We start from the raw sequence: 23,281 nt of genomic DNA, 5'->3' as shown, positions 1-23,281 counted from the left end.
TGGGGGGAAGGAGTAGGATTAGGTTATGATTAAGGTTAGGGTCAGGGGTAGGAGTATGGGTCTGTAATAGTGAGTTAAAAAAAAAAAACATCATGAAAATTTGACTCATTTCGTCATGGGAGCACACAAAAAAACAAAAAACAAAACAAAAAACAAACGTGAGACTGGGGTGGGACAGCAATACGGAGGTTTCTGAAACAAATGTGTAGCTCTGTCTCTCCAACCTCAGCTGCTCATAATGGACAATACGAGTAGTTTGTTCTGTTGTTGTAATTTATCATACTTTTTTTGTATTGGTGGATCCTTAATGGGATTTATTTTCATGGCTAGCAGAATGTTAAACAGTCAAAGAATACCTGTGGTGAACGCTAGCGTGAATAAAGGGAGTGTTGTGGCGAATGAAATTATTGCAGAAAAGACTTTCAGCTTTTAGAAAAAAGATCCAAATTCATTGACATATTTGAACATCTGACGTAACACTTGTGCCAAATCAGTATGTAGATCCGCCTTGAATCTACTATGACAACCCCAAGTGAAAACAAGGGAGCAGCCAAAAGGACTTATATTACCAAAAATACTATTGCAATCATGTACATTTATATTATTGTGTGTAAGTTTGCAGGACATCTTAAGCCTTTCATTTTAGTTATCCATTGCAAAAGCTAAAAATAAATAAACCATGACAAAACTGTTACAAAGAATAACCAGGGGCAACATAAATATAATTGTAAAGTTAAAAGCTCAACAGTTCTTTTTCCATGTTCAAATCATGGCAGCTGACCTAGTTTGCAGAATTGCTCAGTTGTTCATAAGAAATGCAGAGTTTAATTATATGCACTTAAATTAAGAGAAGACATAGAGAAATAATTCTGCTTTCTAGTCAGTTTGGTTCAATTGCATCAACATTATTTTCTGACTAAGCTGGATCACATGTGCACACAAACAAAATCATTAAATCCCACTTACAAAAGACTTTATCATCTGATCCAGATTAAAGAAAACAAATCCAGCTTTGGTTCCTCTGCAAGCAGTAGAGTTCAATGCATCTTTTGTACATCTGTGACAAAATGTCACTTAATGTGAACAAAGACTTGTTGACTGCCTTGTTTTGGAACCGCATGACTGAATATTTATATTCAATATTGATACATCTCATCAACAGCTTGTCATCTTCATCTTCATTGGCTGAATCAGGTTATTCAATTATTTTTTGCATGTGAGAAAGATGCTCACTAACAAGTGATCCTAAATGTTGAATTTTTTTCTGCATCTGCTTCTACAGACATTTTATATGTTATCTACATTTTCCAAAACTGCTCTACACAGATTCATTCAATCATTCATTAATTTTCTGCCTCTTATCCAGGTGCAAGTCACAGTGACAGCTGACTATCCTCAGCCAAATCCTGTAACTCTTCCTGGGGGATCCTGAGGCATTCCCAAACCAATTGGAAATATAATCCCTCCAATGTGTCCTGGGTATTTCCCGGGGACTCCTCCCATTTGAACGTGCCTGGGAGACAACCCTAGGGAGATGACCAGGGGACATCCTCGCCAGATGCCCGAACCACCTCAGCTGGCTCCTTTTGATGTAAAGAAGCAGCAGCTGTAATCCAACTCCCTCCTGGATAGACGAGATTCTCAGTCTGTCCAGAAGTGAAAGCCCAGGTACCCGACGGAAGAATCTAATTTCCGACGCTTGTATCCGCGACCTTATTCTTTTGATCATTACCCAAATTTCATGGCCATAAGTGAGGATAGGAGCATAAATTGACTAGTAAATTGAGACCCTCTCCTTCTGGCTCAGCTCCTTCCTTCCACGAAAATCTGGTACAGCATCTGTAAAACCAAAGTCTTTGCCCCAATCCATCTATCTTCACCCCAGTCCTGAACAAGTCCCCAAGATACTTAAACTCTTCCACTTGGGGTAGCAACTCCCCTGACCCAGAGGGGACAATCCACCCTTTTTTTCCAACAGAGGACTATGGTATCAGATTTCAAGGTACTGATTCTCATTCAAGTCGCTTCACACTTGTTCTCAAACCTGCTCAGTGGACATCGGAGGTCGCTGCTGGATGAAGCCAATAGAACCATGACCCTCAAAAAGCAAAGATCCAACTCTGGAGTCAGCAAACTGGACACCCTCTGGTCCCTTACTGTGCCTTGAAATCCGGTCCATGAACAATACAAACAGGATTGATGACAAGGTGCAGCTCTGGCAGAGTCCAACACCCACTGGGAACAGGTAATGTTCCCATGTTGTTGTTGGTGTTCATTCAGCTGCTCCCAGTTTTTGTTCAAGGTCGCCACAGCGTATACAGTCAGATCCGCATCAGTAATTGGCATAGGTTTTACGCCGGATGCCCTCCCTGACGCAACTACAGTTTTACCTGGAGAAACACACACAGCCGCTGGTGTTCCAAAGAGGTCTCCCATTGAAGTACTAACCAGATCCAGCTCTGCTTAGTTTCTGAAATCTGACGGGATCAGGCTGACACAGAGCAGACCGGCTGCTAGGTAACGTTCCCATGTAATGTAATGTAATGCCGAGAATGAGGACACAGCTACAAATTTGGTCATATAGAGACTGGATAGCATGTTGCAGCGGTTCTTCATACTTCATACTTCATACTTCCACGGTGTACACCACAGGACACCTCAAGGGATCCAGTGTAATGCCTTTTCCAAGTCCCCCAAAACACAAATAAACTGGTCCCCAAAACACAAATAAACTGGTTGGTCATACTGCCAAGATGCTGGTAATATCCTTGTGAGGGTAAAGAGCTGGTCCACTGTTCCAGACTGTAACCTGCATTGGTCCTCCTGAATTGGAGGTTCCTATTACCCTAACATTGGGTTTCCCAGGGAGGCTGAGAAGTGGGATTCCTCTATAAGTCAAGCACATTCTCCAATGCCCTTTTTTAAAAGGGGGACTACCACCCCAGTTTGCTAATCCAGAGGTGTCACCCATGACAACACCCTATATAAAAATTCCCCTGAACGGTAAAATCTTCAAACACTAGGTGACACTGAAGTACTTATGCAGCGATGGTGGAAATTCACACAGCCGATGACAGTGACATCAGAGATTATGAGGGAGCTTCTCCAGACTTGCGTGAGGTCACTGGGAAGGACACAGTGGACAGCCAATCCCAGTCGAGGAGGCCCCGTGATGTCACTGGCTAGTCTCTCTCTGGCTGGTAATCCATCATGGTTGGAAAACGCTCAAAAAATAGCTGTGTTTCTGTGTAAATCTAACATGTTTGTCATATATTATGTAAAAGGTGTACACTCCTTTGCCCAATGACTGCTGGCATAGGATCTAACCCCTGCGTTCAAAACCCTTAACTGGAATAGGCACGTATAGAGAGTGTGAATGAAATGAATGAATATTTTAGAGGTCATTAAAATGAGTTTGATGTGCAGTTTAGGTGCAGTCACGGTTTGTTGCTTTTATGTGTTACTGACTGAAAATAACTAATTGTTTAAACACAAAAACAATGCATCTCATACCGCTGACATTGCTCTTATGTAGTTTTGGTGTGTGAGTACCTGTGGTTTCTATGTGTGGTGGTGTGTGTGATGTGGTTGGTAGTGTGGTTTTGGCTTTGGTTGCCCCTCTCTCTCTCCTCCTGGTAGATGCGGTCGCGCTCGGCCTCTGGCAGGCTCAGGAAGCTCTGCATGGCTTTCAGATTGACAAGCAGCGACTGTGAAGCAGAGCGAGGATCTTCCTCCTTACGAAGGATCTCTGAGAGGAGGCCCTGCAGTACAGACAATGGAAACAGACACAGAAAATGGTAGATGGGACTCACTTAAAACACCAGCGTTTTACATATCTGACATTGATTCCTGCAAAAGAATTCAAAGATTCAGGAATTTGTAATTGTCATTCCAAAACATGTGGTACATGAGGAGGAACAAAACAAAGTACTGTAGTCCCAGTTAGGCAAGCAAGAAAATTTTAAAATGAAAATAAAATACAGACACATCCACGTATTCCTGATAAAAAAAATAGAATACCCACATACCTTCACTGACATATGTGATTGAGTGTGATGAGAATATACAGTGGCTACGTTTACATGCTGTTACTATTTGGAATAAGGTCAATATTCCGGTTTCTGAATCATTAGGAATAACCCGTTTACATGCTTAAGCAGACAGAGTTACTCCTGTATACATGGTCATTGGTATCATTTGGAATATCCCCATCTAAACAGCGATGCAAGTCTTCCACCGGTGCTTGATTTAGTCTGGCGTTTGTGCAAATCCTGCTTCGCGTATCTTTGCGGCCACCTTCTTATAAATGTCGCCGGTACGTTCTACCATCAATAAAAGACATCATATTCATGTCTTTCACGATACTAATGAAGTACAGTGATCCCTCATTTCTCGCAGGAGTTAACGTTGTAAAATAACCCGCAATAGGCGAAATCCGCGAAGCAGTCAGCGTTACTTTTTACAATTATTACAGATGTTTTAAAGCTGTAAAACTCCTCACTACACACTTTATACACTTTTCTCAAACAGGCATTAACATTTTCTCACTTTTCTCTCCTGTGTAAACACTCTCTTTTTTCTTCTGGGCAAGAAGATTATAAACAGACACACACAGAACACAATGTGCGTTCTCTCCCTTCGCTCACTGCCTCCGGGGGTATGGATGCAGGATCCGCAAAGAATCCAAGTCATGGCCACGGAGCTCTGCGGCTGCGGTATACCGAGACCCTGCGGTGCTGTGGATTTTTCCGCAAGAAATCTATCCTTGCGGGCGGCCGGCGTGCTCCGCATCAAAACAGCGAGCGTAGTCTCTGGACCTGTTAACAGAGGTTGGCACAGCTCCGCACAGCGGGGGGAATGAGTGGCCTGCTGTGGTGTTTACCAAGCCCGCAGACCAGTAAGCACATTGGAGGCAGTGAGAGCAATCGTGGTGATGCTGACCAGTGCCGCGACCAGCCCGCCTGATAAGGACACAGAACACAATGTGCTGTTAAAAAAAAAAAGAAGCATGCAAAATTGCACAAAAAAATTCCGCAAAACTGTGAGGCTGCGAAAGGTGAACCGCGTTATAGCAAGGGACCACTGTACTCGGTTTCCTCCTCTCTCCAAAAGTGTGGTGCTGTGCTGCTGCATCTGGATTTCCCCATGCTTGTTTATCTCTGCTTCTGTGGTGTCTGGTGGGTTGTGCGCGCCGCATACAAGTAGTTGACGTACTCAAAAGATCAAGATTCCTTGCGGATAGGACAATGCGCAGAACACAAAATAATGTTCCTTTCTATGGGGATATCCCGATGTGCATTTATACGACCTGATATTTGGATTAGAAAAGGAGTAACCCAGAGGTCATATTCGGTTTTTAAAAAACGCAATATGAGCATATCAGGTTTTTGGGTGTTTACATGGACGTGCGCAACCGGGTTATTGCTAATATTCCGATTATGAAAGGATTATGAAAGGGTTATAGGCTGCATGTAAACATAGTCACTGTTGTGATCAGATCTGTACAAAATTTAATTACTTTATTGCTGACAAGACAGTCCAGTCTCACACTCAAGTCATCACATTTTGACACAAATGGTTCATTTTGACAAAACAAATAAGTTGGCTACTCCCTGGGAAAAGCTAACCCTAATCCAAAATCTAACCCAACACTGGAAACCCCAAGTGTTCAAATTAAAAAGTTTAAGGGCCCCTTCACACATAACATGACATTGGGCAGAAGACACAGAAACTAGAAGAAATCCGCAAACAAAAATGAAATGGGGAACCGCGAAACATTCCACCTGCTGCTGGGTGGGATGCATGGTTGGACAGTCCTGCATGATACTGCGGAAACAGTATTGTGCACGCTCGTGTTCGCGCGCATGAACACAGTGCAAGTACATGAAAAGTTGCACACTTAGCAGCAGAAGAAAATATTTAAAAAACACCATAATTTATAATACTTAATTCCTGTTATAAAGCATGGACGTAGACTCCCCAAGGTTATGGAACACCCTCTCTGACCACCTGAGAGCCCACAGACTATAGATTTTTTAAACAAAACTTAAAAACTTATCTTCTTAAAAAAGATTTTGCTAAATACATTTTATGGGTTCTCCTTGACCTTGATCATTTTTATCGCACTGATTTTAAATGGGGCAGCATGGTGGCTTAGTGGTTAGCACTGTTGCCTCACAGCGAAAAGGTCATGGGTTCAATTCTCACCTGTGGCCTTTGTGTGTGGAGTTGCGTGTTCTCCCTGTGTTTGCATGGGTTTCCTCCGAGTGCTCCGGTTTCCTCCCACATCCAAAGACATGCAGATTAGGTGGACTGGAAACTTTAAAACTTGTGTGTGCGGGTGTGAATGTGTTTGTTTGTCTGTATGTGGCCCTGCGACAGACATCCTGTCCAGGGTGTACCCCGCCTCACGCCCTATGACTGCTGTGACTGCTTTTTCTTCTGTTCTGTACCACTTTGAGATTGCTGAAATGTAAAGTGCAATACAAATCAATGTATTATTATTATTATTATTATTTTTACCCTCACTCATCACATGGTAAGGAATGGCCACTGACCAAGCATAAAAATAATGGCTGTAAAAATAGCATGTTAGTTTAGATTCATTCATTACAGCACTTATAATGCATAATAATAAAAAAATAAATAAATAAACTAATCGCACTTTGATCCAGTGTCATCGACTGAACGGTCCCCCCTAAAAATCGGTTTGCCCTGCCTTCACTGCACATGCGTTATTTCAGCGCATAAGCAGCGTAATTTCTGAGCATCAGCCGTGATGCACCGATTATTGCCTTGTTTCTGCTTCAAACGGCACTCCAGTCATCGTCTGTCTCAGTGACAGATATCTGAAGCTTCTTTACAACAATCGTTTCCACATAAATTTAGCATTACTTCATAATAAAAGACAGGGGAGCGATCAGAGCACCACAGCAGCACATCAAAGTCTGTCGTGCTGCTGTGCCTACGTCATTTCTGAGCATTAGTAGCCATTCACCAATTATCGCCTCGTTTCTGTTTAAAACAATCTTGTTTCTGCTTAAAACTAACTTTAGATTGATTTAAGAGGTTTTACTTTGTCATCTGATGGTTAATAATCACATTATTCCCTTTGATCGCTTTGGGTGTAGAGAGTCAGACTCAGTCAGTCTCAGATGCATGCAGAGTGAAGGCACAGTGAAGGCACAGTGAAGGCAGGGTGGACCAATTTTTAGAGGGGACCGTTCGGCCGGTGACACCGGTTTTGCTCCATTCAGTTGAAACCCCTGGAACAAACTTGTGAACTCTCCAGTGAGAAAGTATTGTACAAAATAGCATTTTACAGTTGAAAATCAGTAAGCAAGTTTTTGTTGTTTGTTACATGAGCAAGAAATAATGCGAGGCAGGACTATGCCACATTCATGTGTGAGATCCTGAGAAGAAAGCACCTGCTCAAGGACTAATGGTGTTCTCTATAAGGGCTTGATTTGAAAGTATTCTTGTTTATTTTAATTTTATGGTAACAAAGAGCACAAAATGTTTTATAATAATATCAGGTTTTCTGTTGGTTACCAATATGAAGTCCTAAAGTGCTTTGCTTGGTGAGAATAATGTACCTTTAAACAATCTGATTAAAAACACCACTGCGATCTCTCCTTGGTGGCATGGTGGATTAGTGATTAGCACTGATGCCTCACAGCAAGAAGGTTGTAGGATCGCTTCTCGCCCTTTCTGTGTGGAGTTTGCATGTTCTCCCTGAGTCTGAGTGGGTTTCCTCCAGACACTCCGATTTTCTCCCACAATCAAAACGTGTATTTTAGGGTCTCTGCAGACCCGGCGCAACGAGGGGGCATTTGGGGGCGACGCCCCTGACGTCATCAACCCCGCCCCCTCAGATGTGAGAGTTCTCAAAAATAAAAAGAAAAAAGAAAAAGAAATACTGGAAAATATAGCAAATATTAGTTATTCAATAATATCACGTATTTAACAAAAAAAAAACCAAATTAATTAACTAAAGTAATTAATTTTAAAACAAACGGATATGGCGTGTTGTGTTCAAGTGATTTGATAGGTTGAGGGGTTGCGCTTGTCAGTGCGGCAGAGGGCAAGGATCCTGAGTCCAGTGATTATGGCAAAGTGGACAACTAAAGCATGCTCGATTTATTCAAGCAGTGTCAGAGCTGGAGTTCCTGGATTCGTCAAGTCCACCAAGCAAAAGGCAGATCATGCAGCACGACTCACTTGGGGAGGGTGTTAATGCTGCGTTTACACATAATGACAAGTCACGAATGTCATTTTCTGTCATTCGTGACACATTCCTGACCATTCTTAATGTGACAACCCATCTGAATAGGTTTCTTAATAGTGCGTGTTGGTGCGTGATATTCTTGATATTCGTGGAGCATGTTTTTGCCTGTCAAAAAATCTTCCACGAATGTCACTCACACCCTCATTTCGTCTCATGTTGTGGAGGTCACAACTGAGCGTACTGATCCGTCTTGATGAGTATTGATCCTTAATAGAACGTGACAACATTCGTAGTGGTTCCTGTGATGGTTCTTGGAGCCCAAACTGTCACGCGTTATTATGAAGTAACACGGAAACTGTCAAGTTTGACACGACTTCTAACGCGGCGTCACATTTCACTGCGCGCCACGGACGAATCAGTTTTCTGTCACGTGCGCACAATTAAACTCAGCTCCAATGTCGTTCCACAGTTCTTGCTGAAAGCTCCTCAGGACGCTCCTGCAGGTGTTCCACCTGCTGTTGTAACCGAGAGCAGGAGAACGAGTCTGAGCCAGAGGAGAGAGGATGAGAGGAGACTCACGTGCAGCCAGACATCTCTGCACCTCCTCCAGTCCGGCGGAGGAAGAAGCGTGCGCACAATTAAACCCTGCTGCACCGCATTCAATTTGACTGCTGACACCAAGTCGGCTAAAAGTCTAATTTCAGTGCTCTTCAGTGCGCTCCTGAAGGTGTTCCACCTGCTGCATGTGCCTGATGTTTGGGAAAATGCGTGAGACGAGACCCGCATGAAGCCACATATCTGGCTCTGTCCTCCTCCTCCTCTCTACACCAGTCCATGGCACAGAGCCAAACTACGCATGCAGTCACAAAGTTCTTCTGAAAAACTGGAGCGATCTGAATTCGGTTGGATGAATATGGGTGTGTGTGGAGACGATCCATCTCGTTCACAACGTGACAGAACTTAACATGCGCTGTTACGCGCATAGCGCGCAACAACACAATTCTCAGGTGTCAGGTGTCCTCAGGAAACTGCTGCAACCTGTTACCACACATTACGATTAATGGCACGTGTTGCTGGAGAATTATCAGGAACCATTACGCATGGTCAAGAATAGTGGTTGTTGTGCGCTATTGCGCGTAACAGCGCATCGTTAGTTCTGTCACGTTTGTGAACGAGGTGAATTGTCTCTACACACACACCCATATTCATCCAACCGAATTCAGATCGCTCCAGTTTTTCAGAAGAACTTTGTGACTGCATGCCCAGCTAACACGGAACGTCCTTGCAACGTTGCTGGGAGGTTACATTTTCGTTGCACAATTGGGAACGTTCTGTCCACCTCCTGGCAACTTCCATCAGGAACGTTTACTTGTTACAGTTTTTGGACGTTTCTTTGGAACGTTGTACTTACGTTGAGGGGACGTTCTATTAACTACATAATTCACCAGCCTTATCAATCTATATATTGATTGATAAGGCTGGGTGAATTGGTATTGTTGTAATTTAAATAAAGTGATTCCTGTATTTTCTTTCTTAACACTTATATTTTATAACTTACTTAATTTTCCAAAAGTTTTCATTCTCAGGGATACTTTAGTAGGCCTACCGTCCCGATGATAGTCTAGTCCGGATTGACCGGTCGATCGCATGGGGGGGGGGGGGAACTCCCGCGGTTCATTCTATCTGCGCATGCGCAGGGTCAAGAGGTCGTGAGGAGCTACAGTGGAGAGTGACGCGAGCGTATAATGGTGGAGGAAAAAGATCCCAAACTTATCACTTTCATCCAGAGTGGGAGGAAGATTATTTTTTTCGTTTATTCAAATGGCAAATCCATCTGCCTTATCTGCAATGCAAACGTGGCATTACCGAAGAAAGGGAATTTTGGAGCGGCATTTTAAGATGATCCACAAGAGCTACGATGCTAGCTTCCCGGCTAAAAGCCGGCTTGCAGCACAACAGGCCATTTTCCCCTCGGACAAATACCACCAGTAAGGCTGCAACCACAGCTTCTTATCGTGCCAGCCGTGTTCTGGCAAAAAGAAAGAAATCATTCAAGGATGGTGAAATTGTGAAAGAAGCTTTCATGGAAGCTGCAGATGTGCTCTTTGCCGATTTTAAAAATCAGAAGGAGATCGTGTCTGCAGGATGTGCAGCTCTCAAGAAAGTCTGTTGCACAACGATACGAGTTAATGGAGGATATTGATCGGCAACTGAGGAATGATATTGAGGTATGTGAGTGTTTTTCTCTGCAATTCGATGAATCCACTGATACTGTGGACGTGGCTCAGCTATGTGTTTTTATTAGAATGTTTTTTGACAACATGAATGTAAAAAAAGAACTGCTGAGCATTTTACCTTTGAAAGGCCACACGAGAGGCACAGATATGTTTCAGGTTTTTATGGAATTTGTTAATAAGAGCCAGCTGCCCCTCTACAAACTCATTTCTATACCGAGCTGCCAGCTCGATGCCATCTTAATAATGTATTTATACAAACAACCATGTCATCAAATTTCATTGCATAAGAGGCCTATTAACTGATCGAGTAGTTCTGTTGTGTTTATATACGTGTTCCTGCTTTCAGCAGCATTGTAGCTGTTTCATGTATACTAAACTTGAAGCAACTTTGTAACAGATGGTACGCAGCAACGACTCGACAGACTGGAGTCAAAGGTGGACCGCATACTACAACTACTGGTGAGGAATCAGGCTGCTGAAGAAGCTGACTGCATTGGAGATAATGCAGGCCAGACTTAAAACAACGGAGGAGCTGGACCAATTCAGCAAAATGCTGGAGGACCAGGAGTTTAGGAGGACAGTGGTAAATTATTGTTCCTAACACTTTTGCAGAAGTGGTTATTTTCATAAAAGTTGCATATTGCCATTGCACACATACTTCTTTTTACTCTGTCATAGGTGAATCTGCTGAAACAGCTATCTGGATCAATGCTGAACTCCTTTGCCAAGACGATGCTCGGTGAAACTGGGAGGTGGCGGTTGTGGGCTGGCGTCAGCCTCAAAGGATGGAAAGGGAAGAAAGCCCTGCAGCCTTTCACTCTCTAGAGTTTTGAAGAGTAAGTTATCAAGGTGTCTCACTGCATCATTTAATTTTAGTTAGCAATTAAAAAGAATTTTATCGTTTATCCAGTTAAAAAGAGGAAAATACAAGACCGTTTTTATTTTGTTTTTGTGACAGAAGCCTTCAGCAACAAGATGGAAATTTACCAGATGCTATCGATGATGCGTTAACTGAAACACTGCGCCATGCAGCAAAGAGGGTAAGTAGTTAAACTTTTATGGCATCAGCAACTCACAGGTGACTTGTACTAGCACCATGGCCACACCTAGTCATTCCCTTCAATCAAATCCCGGTCCACTGTTGACTGTTTCAAGAGTGAAGACCGTGACCGGCTCACATGCACCCCAGCTCTTTGGAGCAATCTCTCTCTCTCAATCCGTTCCTCACATTCTGTATTCTCTTTCCACAAACATCTTAAAACTTATCTGTGTGGGCTCACCTTCCCTCCATAGTGTAACTGTCACTCAGCTGTGTTGACAATTGGAATTCATTCATTCATTATTGGTTTATTTGACAGGGACAGTGCATATTAATGAACGGACAATTGTTTATAGACAGTATATATACGAGGTCTGTCAATAAAGTATAGGTCCTTTTTATTTTTTTCAAAAACTTTATGGATTTCATTCATATGTTTTTACGTCAGACATGCTTGAACCCTCGTGCGCATGCGTGAGTTTTTCCGGATATTCCACTGTTAAAGGAGATTTTTTTAATGAAAGACGTGCAGACGGATTGCAGCGACGCTCCACCACAGGAAAAACACCTCTGTTAGAAGCCTTGAGGACAAGTTGGAACATGCCCAACTGTTAAACAATTTCTCAGATACTCACTCCACTGAAAGCCATCAAAAGCCGCCTGGATTTTACAAATGGTTATCAACACGGAGGTGTTTTTCCTGTGCTGCCACACAGGAAAAACCCGTCCGGACCCGTCCGCACGTCTTTCATTAAAAAAATCTCCTTTAACAGTGGAATATCCGGATAAAATGCTGAAACCGACTTCATCTGAAACTTCTCTGTTCTCTCACGACGTCCTGGATCAATAGAGCCTGAAATGTGGAGGTTTTCAGCTTCAAACAGGCTGACGACGGCGCCTGGGAGCGCTGCGCGATGTCCCACTCCGTGGGAAGTCCTTAAAGCGACAGTATCACCTCAAAATCTCTCATCAGCCGTTAAAATTTTCACCAAAAACCAGCTTAATTTTTCGAACCGTGTCCACTTCGATGTGCCTCACAGGTTTAGAAAAAATTTTGATCAAACAAAGCGCCAGTCTCTCAGCAACTTCTCAGACAAAGGAATTCCGACGAGGGGCTGGACGACTCCTCCCACAAGGAGTGCTCACAGATGGATGACATCACCGACAGGCGTGGAAAAACTCACGCATGCGCACGAGGGTTCAAGCATGTCTGACGTAAAAACATATGAATGAAATCCATATAGTCTTTGGAAAAAAAATAAAAAGGACCTATACTTTATTGACAGCCCTCGTGTACACACACACACACACACACACATACACATACACACATATATATATATATATATATCTATATATATATAGGGCACACACTTTAACGTAAATATGCCAGTTTTAGCATAATACTAATTTCCATCCATAGTCTCCAGACATAAAATATAAAACACAGAGCATTTAACAAGCATAAAAACATTGATAATTTACAATATAATACACTGTCATATTTTAATATAACCCAGAGCCATATAAAGGAGGAGTTATCTGTTCCGGTCAAGATGGAGGTTAAAATGCTGTTGTCTCAATATAAAGTTCAGGAAAGTACTGAGGTAGAATTCAGTTGTAGGTATGTACAGGTACAGTCAGTTTTATTATAAGATGCTGAATTAAAGTGCTTTGTCGCGATAGTAAAGTGCTCGATACAGCTGCAGTATCTCTTTAAAGTGCTGGTGTGCATAAGATTACCTATGTGTTGTTGTGTGCGTGTATATGAAAATATATTGTTTTCGCATGTCTTTAACTCGTAATGATTACAGGTTTGGTTATCTTTCAGCCATGTTTTAAGCTGTGTCTTGAATAAAGCAAATGTGGGGCTGAACCTGATTGTCGTTGGCAGAGTATTCCATGTGCTATTGCCCCTAATAGAGAGTACATTTTAAGCAAAGACAGTTTTTCAAAATTTGATCTCACAATCACACCTAGCGGAGGATCTGGTGTTAATTTCATTGTTACTTTTCCTGTTAATATAGTTCCTCAGAGTGGGGCCAAATTGTGTAGGGACCTGTACACAGCACAACACATTTTAAATAGCATGAAATTCTCAAAACTTAAAAGCTTATATTTTTCTAAGATTGGACGATGATGAGAAATCATTTTTTGGTCCAATATTTTTATGGCTTTTTTGTACAATTGTTCTACTGGTTTCAGTACAGTTGTTCCTGCAAAGGATTGCAAGGTTGTTAAAGGCAAACATACTGGTAGACCAAGGAAGACATCAAAGCATCAAGACAGAAAACTTAAAACAATATATCTCAAAAATCTAAAATGCACAACAAAACAAATGAGGAACGAATGGGAGGAAACTGGAGTCAACGTCTGTGACCGAACTGTAAGAAACCGCCTAAAGGAAATGGGATTTACATACAGAAAAGCTAAACAAAAGCCATCATTAACACCTAAACAGAAAAAAACAAGGTTACAATGGGCTAAGGAAAAGCAATCGTGGCCTGTGGATGACTGGATGAAAGTCATATTCAGTGATGAATCTCGAATCTGCATTGGGCAAGGTGATGATGCCGGAACTTTTGCTTGGTGCCGTTCCAATGAGATTTATAAGATGACTGCCTGAAGAGAACATGAAAATTTCCACAGTCATTGATGATATGGGGCTGCATGTCAGGTAAAGGCACTGGGGAGATGGCTGTCATACATCATCAATAAACGCACAAGTTTACGTGATATTTTGGACACTTTTCTTATCCCATCAATTGAAAGGATGTTTGGGGATGATGAAATCATTTTTCAAGATGATAATGCATCTTGCCATAGAGCAAAAACTGTGAAAACATTCCTTGCAAAAAGACATATAGGGTCAATGTCATGGCCTGCAAATAGTCCGGATCTTAATCCAATTGAAAATCTTTGGTGGAAGTTGAAGAAAATGGTCCATGACATGGCTCCAACCTGCAAAGCTGATCTGGCAACAGCAATCAGAGAAGTTGGAGCCAGATGATGAAGAGTACTGTTTGTCACTCATTAAGTCCATGCCTCAGAGACTGCAAGCTGTTATAAAAGCCAGAGGTGGTGCAACAAAATACTAGTGATGTGTTGGAGCGTTCTTTTGTTTTTCATGATTCCATAATTTTTTTCCTCAGAATTGAGTGATTCCATATTTTTTCCCCTCTGCTTGGTCTAAAAAAGTAACTGACTGCCACAATTTTTTTTCCTGATTTCTTATAGTGTTTCTTAAAGCCAGAAAGTTGCCATTTGAAATGACTTTAGTTTTGTGTCATGTCTGTGATCTGCTTTTATTCTACAAAATTAAACAACTAAATGAACATCCTCCAAGGCCGGTGATTCCACAATTTTTGCCAGTGGGTGTAGAAGTTATTGTATAGTATTTTTATGAATGGTTTTCTTTGTTTTTTAGGCAAAGGAGGAGGAAGAAAGAATTGGTACTGGTGTTAATGCTGACTCAGATGCTGGGGTGGATGAAGTCATGGGCGACGATGTGGATGCCGATGCCATGGGCGACGATGTGGATGCCGATGCCATGGACCATTGTGTAGTGAATGATGACGCCATGGACGGCAGTGCCATGAGTGACGATGCCACAATTAGCCATGGGTCAGATGAGAAGTGATTCATTTTATACTGAGAACTTATGCCTCCCCCTCTGTAAGGTGCGGGGGAGACATGAAATAAGTGCCCAATTTTCCTTGCACAACTTTTTTCCTGGATGCCATGATCATCAACTCGACTGGACTGACGCTATGTTTGTTTTGATCCACCTTTGTGATCCACCCACCATTGTGGGAACAAATCAAAAGCTGTGTTCACCACGGGGACACGTTCGGCACTATTCAGGATTATTTGCGTTTTTTTGTTTTTTTTTTACCGATGATGAACAATGCGTAAAAAAATCTGACCGATGCAACTACATCGGTCCAAACCGGTCTGGATCCGGGACTGATGTTGCTGCTTTAAAGGGTGGGCGGTGGAGACATCTTCAGTTTTTGTTTAACGTTGACCCTTCTAGTTCATTTTATACTGAGAACGTATCCATGGCTTAATGCTATTGTAACTGTAATAATACTGGATGATGTCACCTGGCTTAGTACCTGAGAGATTGGAGTGTATTTTACCTGTTTCTATGACTGTATTATTTTATGTGTTTATTTATGTAAGGTAAATTATTCTATTGAAGTTTTATTGCTCTGAAGTCACTGATTGAAAATAAATTTTGTTTTCTAGTGTATACAATTGCACAGTGAAAATAACAAAATCTTTGAACCTTAGTCATGGGTCACACATCATGGATGAGAACTGATCCCTGGCTTAATGCTATTGTAATTGTAATAATACTGGAGGGCGGATGAGAACTAATCAAGTTACTGAGAACTTGTCCATGGCTTAATGCATTGCTATTGTAATAATACTTCTAAAGTAATAAACTTGCAATTTACAGACTCATGCAGTGTTCACAGTGTTCCTTCGTGTTGGGGGACATTGCAACAACGTTGCAGCAGTGTTGTGTCACGACCTCCTGAGAACATTCTAGATTGGGTGGTTGGCAACGTTCTTGGCAACATCCCTGGAACGTTCTGGAGAGTCTACAAATGAACGTTCCTACAACGTTGTGATGCAACGTTACTGCCACTTTGATGTAACGTTCAGGCAACGTTCCATTGTTAGCTGGGTGCGTAGTTGGGCTCTGTGCCATGGAGTGGCGCACATGCCCAATTGCGCTGTGTTTGCGCTTGTGATGGAGGGCTGTATGTGGGGTTAATCTACTGTCTTGTGTCATTTCTCAGATCAGTTGGTTTGGTTTTGTGGTATGCAGATCACTTGACCGAGGATCTATACGTTCAAATAATAATAATAAAAAAAATACTGTCATCACTCTTTACTCTTACTCAGTCAGTCTCTTACAACGGTGTAGCCTAAATACGAGTACATGAGCTTTCCAGGAGCGCACCCAATTCATTACGTACGCTCAGAGGCACCTCTCCTCCGGTGCACATTTTCATGTTCAGCTAGCTATATGACCTTTCCTTAGTTTTTGCCACATTTCTTTTCATTTTTGCATTTGTCCACTGGAGCAGAGTCCCGAAGACACAAAATCAAATTCCCAAAGAAGACTGAGTATGAAGTTGCACTGTCAAAAACATATGAATCTATAAAATATTATTGCATCATCCAGATAGCTAAGCTTTGTGTTACCAATGTAAACAAAGTAAAGAATTAGTTTATTTTAAAGTACAAATCTGTACAAGTCTGTACTTGTCCGACTGAGACAACGTAATGGAGTATGCTTGTTGTCCAAACAGTTTTTAACCTGTCCTGGACAGTTTCAAGTGTTAATATTGAAGCCTGGTGTTAAAGGTGTCATTTCTCTCCTTTTTGCACAGTTACTCAATTCTTGAGAATGTCTGACTCCAGAAAGATGTGCCATACACAAGGTTGGGTAGGATTACTTTGAAAGAATACATGTGGATTACACATATGTATGTACATACATTTTGATTACTTGTAATCTGATTACTTTTGGATTACATTTCAAAGTAATCCTACCCAACCTTGGATACAGTACCATACTATTTATCTTTCTTAATAACTGTTGTACATGAAGTCTAAAGCTGAGCTCCTCCATTGCAGATTTCTGGCTCCAGTTTGTGTCTCCATTGCAAAAATGAGGAAATCAGGCCAGATTTATTAAAATAGAAGGCAAAATTAGTCTTTCTGACTATTATTGCCAACAACGCACAAGTATGGACAAGTTTGATGACACGAGTGCTTGTGAGCATGCAGCCCACAATGCTACTCCATGTAGTCTATGTGTTACTCCCATGATTATTACCACACTTTTTCACAAAGGTGAAATGAATTTGTTAATATCTTTAAACTGTCTTCTGCTGAAGCGTGCAACATGCTTTCATGGGATTTATGGTCTAGATTTATGTTGCGGAGAACAGTAGGTTCCTATCACTGCATGTTTACATGTTTGCATGTCTACCAACACATACATCTACCACATAGATATCATACATGTGTGAGATCATATGCCTTTGACATATCAATGAGCAGAGTTGTACGTGAATGGAGCTGTGTGCCTGTCTGCGCTATCCCATGCAATAGCCACTGCAGACTGGTATACTGATGATCGCTCCCCACTCCAGTCAGTTTTCATCCTATTCCAATGAATTCACTCACTGCTCACTCCAAAACAGAAACACATCTGCATTATATTTTAATTTTAGCCTAGTACTGCCTTACAGCAAGAAGGTTGTGGGTTTGATTCCCACCTGGGGCATTTCTGTGTGGCCTTTGCATGTTCTCCTCGTGTTTGTGTGGGTTCCCTCCCCGTGTAACAGTTTATCTTCCCCCCTGGATATCCCCGGGATTTCCTAGGGTATCTCTCCCCCCGGGGGGGAGTTGTCCTATATCTTACCCCCCACCCTAGATATCTCCCCCCCAATATCTTGCCAAAATGAAGTTTGGCAAGATATGTTTGTCAGTATGAATGTTTTTTTTTTGTTGTTTTTGTCTGCAATCATTGCATTTTTCACCTTTAACTCATTGTGCAGCACACAGTTTACATCTCAGACTCTTACAACTTCATATATAGCAAGGTCACGGGAAGGTCAAACATTAATCCAACTAAACAACTTTCCTGGTCACAATTTTTTAAATTTTGCCTCCAAATTTGGCATGGGCATTGTGGCATGGGCATTGTCTCATGGTGTCTTTTTTACACAGAAATAAAACATTTGAAACACAATAACCCTAATTCTCACAATCAGGAGCAGTTGACTATTGAGGAGCATCACATCAGGATGGAATGATTAGTTTGTCTCTATTGGGCAATAACAAGTGTTTCCACTTCTATGTTGAGGTTCTAAAGAGGACTAGACAAGCACACCAGTACTTACCTGTGTGCGATTAAAAGCCACACGGGCGAAGACAGCCTGGGACACGCTGGCCCTCTTCAGCTCATTCCTGACATGCTGATAAATTTCAGGGGACACTTCAGCTGGACTCATGATGATGCCTGTCTCAGTGGGCCCTCCAGGAGCTTTGCAAATTCGTGAGATAGGTGGATGGTTGAGGAACTGCTGGTTAACACCCTGCGGGTGTTGGTGGGCCAGCAGGCGGCTGACAACCAGCTGCTGGTTGATAAGATGGGCCATGGCAAGCTGCTGACGTGAAAACTGAGGGGGTAGAAGCCCAGCATGTCCTAGAAGAGGTGGAGCCTGTGGACGCAGTGGAGGACTGTGGTGATGCTGACTGGTGGGGTGGGGCAAACAGTGAGGCTGGGTGAGGCTCTGAGTGTCTCTGAGGCTAGTTTTGATAGGAAGTAGTCTCGGACTGTTCAGGGGGCCCAAATGTGTGGGGGAAGGTAACAGAGAAGGGGGACGCTGGCTGACGATGTTGAGGTCCAAATCCCTCTCTACTGTGTCAAGACACAAATACAAACACTGAGTTACTGTCACTGACTGGAACCATTATCCAAATTCGTGTCTGGTCAAACTGAAACCAACATTTGGTTCCTTGGTTGAAATTTATCTTTTTTCACACATTTCCACCTGGTGAGAGACAAAATTCACCCTTACAAAAATAAATAAAGTTTACAATGATATACAACATTGTATGTCATTTACAGTAAAAGAGTAAAGGGGCCTTCACACGGGAAGTGTCAGCCACGGCAGAAGTGTCACAGATCAGTCTAAAAGTATTCTTTACAATGAGATGCATCACATAAAAAAAGGGAGCTTGTGTTGCTGCTAGACTCAACCTGCCGCGGTCAATGTTCAACCCAGTCCAACTTTCGCTACTGTGAGCTGTGACATAGCTTCACGCTGTCCAAGACAAACAAGGCATCAGGTCAAAACACAGAAGACCACAGTGGCAGAAACGACTGATCTGTATAAAACGCTGTGTTATATATAGATCAGTGGCAGAAATGTGTCATAGAACTGCTCATTCATACACAGCAGTTTTCTAAAGAAAATCCTTGCAAATTTTTAACCTCAAAATTTATTTCTGATTACTGTAAAAAGTTTATAATACATGTAATTAAAATAGTAAAATAAAATATTCTTTAGAAACCTTTCTTGGTGTGTAAATTAAAACCATAATTGCCCTGTTATTCCAGATTAGATGATTTCTTGTTTAACATAAGGAACCTTGGGCATTTTTTTTAGACAAATAAAAGATTATTCATATCTCATTTCAACAAGAAAAACAGACACTGTAAATAAATACAACTGTTTATTATAAATGCAAGAGGAGATGATTTAACAATGACTGCAGTGTGATTGTAAAGTAGGATTTCGTAATGTGCCATAAACCTCATGATGAACTTTTTTAAATGAGTCATTCCAACTTATAATTACATCAGAATATGTGATTGCCTTTAATGTTGTGATCAGAACAAAGTAATTTCTAAAATATGAATTTGACTAGTGATTGTGAATGTTTTAATCTTGTGTACAATAGGGGCGAAGCTTCTTCCTGTGCAAATGTCTTTGACTGATGAGACATGTTTAATGACCATTCATTTAATGCTAAAATATAAAATGAAACAGCTTTTTTAAAAACAATAAAATAGTTGCTGTTTAAAGAGTCTTTGTTTATTTTAGAAGTGTAGATGTTGGTTTGCTGATTCTTGGGGACATTTAACCAGATGTAGGACTCTTCTGCAGCTTTGACCTCTGGTGGAATTTTTGGAAGACACCTTTGTCCCATTTGAAGAGCGAGATGTTTTCTTCCAGCTTCATGGTGTTCAGCTCATCATAGAAGTCTTTGAATTGCATCTTAATTTAGGTTGCCTGCACAGCAAATGTTCCTGTTGGTGGGAAAAAAAACGGCCAGAAAAAACTAAACTTATTTAAACTGGAGCTTTTGTGGTCTCAGAAGTAACAACAACAAAAAAAAGCTGGTAAAAATAAAAATAGACTGAAGCATTTACAAATTAAAATGTTCACTCAGCTCAACTGTGCTAAAAGGCTAAGCTACCGTTAGCCAAGCATTAAAACTTCGGCAGTGAACTAAACGTCATATTTTATTTTTAAATGATTCTCACCTTGAGTAAGCTGCAGAACCAAGCTCTGTTGGTCAAACTAGGTGTTTGTATATATCCAAAAGTGGGGAGTTTCGGATTGAGTCAGTCTGCTCCATCATCCAGGCTGCCTGCCTCGCTCTGCCCCAGAATGAGGCCTGACCTCTGTCCGGCTCCTCCGTGTGGCTCTGCAAGCTGTAATGGATCGATCGATCCCACTAAGTCATCAGTTCTCCCTTGGCTCGGCGTCACTCCAAAAAGTAACTGAAAAAAAGCTTCTCCTAGCAGGGTGATGGAAGACTCATTCTCATGCTGTTTTTTTTAAGCTTTTTTTGTGGTTCTACACACGCAAGTCCACAATGGTGATCACTCAGCTTTCTCGGGCTTTGGAAAAAGTCAGAGTGTGATGAAGAAATCTCCACCCCCATGCTGCATCTGATGCAATGCGTCTGACATCACTGATGTGCGCTAACTGCCCCATCTGACACCTTCAATTTGAAAGGCCCATAAGTGACAGAATGTGGTATAATGTAGCATTTTTTGCACAATGACCAGAAAAATGCATACAGTAGGTATAGTATTGACATATTGTTATTCTAGAGCAGGGGTATTCAACTCATTCCAGAAAGGGCCAAGAGGGTGCAGGTTTTCTTTGCAACCACCCACTCCACCAGGTGATTTCATTAATTAACAGTTAGTGAAATCATCACAGGGCCCTCTTGGCCCTTTCTGGAACAAGCTGAATACTCCTGCTCGCCTTGGTTGGGAAAGTAACCTGTGTTGGACTATTGTCCTGTGTTGGGGCCGTCAGACTCTTATCCACTTCACACTATGGAAGGTGGGAATATGCACCTTCATGATCATCCTCAAGGCCCATATAGGACTTTTTTCATCTTCATCTTCATAACAGTTGTTGCAGACAGATGCTAAGTTGGGAAAAGGGGATGGATGTAGTGTGGTCAAAGCAGCAACACCCGCACATGTTCCCAGATGTGGCATGATGTTATTCTACAATATTGCAGTCGTACAGTGAGGAAAATAAGTATTTGAACACCCTGCAGTTTTGCAAGTTCTCCCACTTAGAAATCATGGAGGGGTCTGAAATTTTCATCTTAGGTGCATGTCCACTGTGAGAGACATAATCTAAAAAAAAAAAAAAAAAAAAATCCGGATATCACAATGTATGATTTTTAAAATAATTTATTGTATGTTACTGCTGCAACTAAGTATTTCAACACCTGTGAAAATCAATGTTAATATTTGGTACAGTAGCCTTTGTTGGCAATTACAGAGGTCAAACATTTCCTGTAGTTTTTCACCAGGTTTGCACACACTGCAGCAGGGATTTTGGTCCACTCCTTCATACAGATCTTCTCCAAATCTTTCAGGTTTGGAGTTTCGGCTCCCTCCAAAGATTTTCTATTGAGTTCAGGTCTGGAGACTGGCCAGGTCAATCCAGCACCTTGAAATGCTTCTTACAGAGCCCCTCCTTAGTTGCCCTGGCTGTGTGTTTGGGTCATTGTCATGCTGGAAGACCCAGCCAAGACCCATCTTACTGAGGGAAGGAGGTTGCCAAAATCTGGCAATACATGGACCCCATTCATCCTCCCTTCAATACAGTGCAGTCGTCCTGTCCCCTTTGCAGAAGAGCACCCCAGAGTATGATGTTTCCACCCCCATGCTTCACGGTTGGGATGGTTTTCTTGGGGTTGTTCTCATCCTCTAAACACGGTAAGTGGAGTTGATTCCAAAAAGCTCTATTCTGGTCTCATCTGACCACATCACCTTCTCCCATACCTCCTCTGGATCATCAGGTGGTCACTGGTGAACTTCAAACGGGCCTGGACATGTGCTGGCTTGAGCAGGGGGACCTTGCTGCCCTACAGGATTTTAAACCATGACAGCATCATGTGTTACTAATGTAATCTTGGTGACTGTGGTCCAGCTCTCTTCAGGTCATTGACCAGGTCCTCTTGTGTAGTTCTGAGCTTTCTCAGAATCATCCCTACCCACAAAGTGAGATCTGCATGGAATCCCAGACCGAGGGGAGATTGACAGTCATCTTGTGTTTCTTCCACTTTCTAATAAATAATCATAACAGTTGTTGTCTTCTACCAAGCTGCTTGCCTGTTGTCCTGTACTCCATCCCAGCCTTGTGCAGGTCTACAGTTTTGTCCCTGGTGTCCTTAGACAGCTCTTTGGTCCTGGCTATCGTGGACAGGTTGGAGTGTGATTGATTGAGTGTGTGAACAGGTGTCCTTTATACAGGTAAGTTCAAACAGGTGCAATTAATACAGGTAAAGAGTGCAGAATAAGAGGGCTTCTTAAAGAAAAATTAACAGGTCTGTGTGAGCCAGAATACTTGCTGGTTGGTAGGGGATCAAATATTTATTTGCAGCAGTAACATACAAATAAATTATTAAAAAATCATACATTGTGATTTCCAGTTTTTTTTTGTTTTTTTTTTTTTTGATTATGTCTCTCACAGTGAACATGCACCTAAGATGAAAATTTCAGACCCCTCCATGATTTCTAAGTGGGAGAACTTGCAAAAATGCAGGGTGTTGAAATACTTATTTTCCTCACTGTATGTGTAGGTGTTACATGAATGTATATAGATGAATCTACGAGTATGAAAGATAAAAAGAAAACAGGTGTGTGATAATGTGAGTGATTGTAGAGTGCTGCAGCAGCAGAGACACATAGTTCCCATAACCCAG

The 23,281-nt window shown here is 41.8% G+C and overlaps 1 protein-coding gene across 1 annotated transcript in view; it reads right to left on the bottom strand.

The window, feature by feature from the left end:
- The window catches only part of LOC117513731 (DNA-binding protein SATB2-like), a 163,995-nt gene that overhangs the window by 17,060 nt on the left and 123,654 nt on the right, over nucleotides 1–23,281 (bottom strand). The window contains exons 8-9 of the mRNA XM_034173970.1: nucleotides 18,433–18,953; nucleotides 3,553–3,761 (exon numbers count right to left, since the gene is read on the bottom strand). Coding sequence (XP_034029861.1) covers nucleotides 3,553–3,761; nucleotides 18,433–18,953 — 730 coding nt within the window. The remainder of the gene's footprint in view (nucleotides 1–3,552; nucleotides 3,762–18,432; nucleotides 18,954–23,281) is intronic.

Source organism: Thalassophryne amazonica, chromosome 1 (assembly GCF_902500255.1).
Source record: "Thalassophryne amazonica chromosome 1, fThaAma1.1, whole genome shotgun sequence".
In the NCBI taxonomy this organism is placed as follows: domain Eukaryota; kingdom Metazoa; phylum Chordata; class Actinopteri; order Batrachoidiformes; family Batrachoididae; genus Thalassophryne; species Thalassophryne amazonica.
This window is presented reverse-complemented; position numbering and strand designations above follow the sequence as displayed.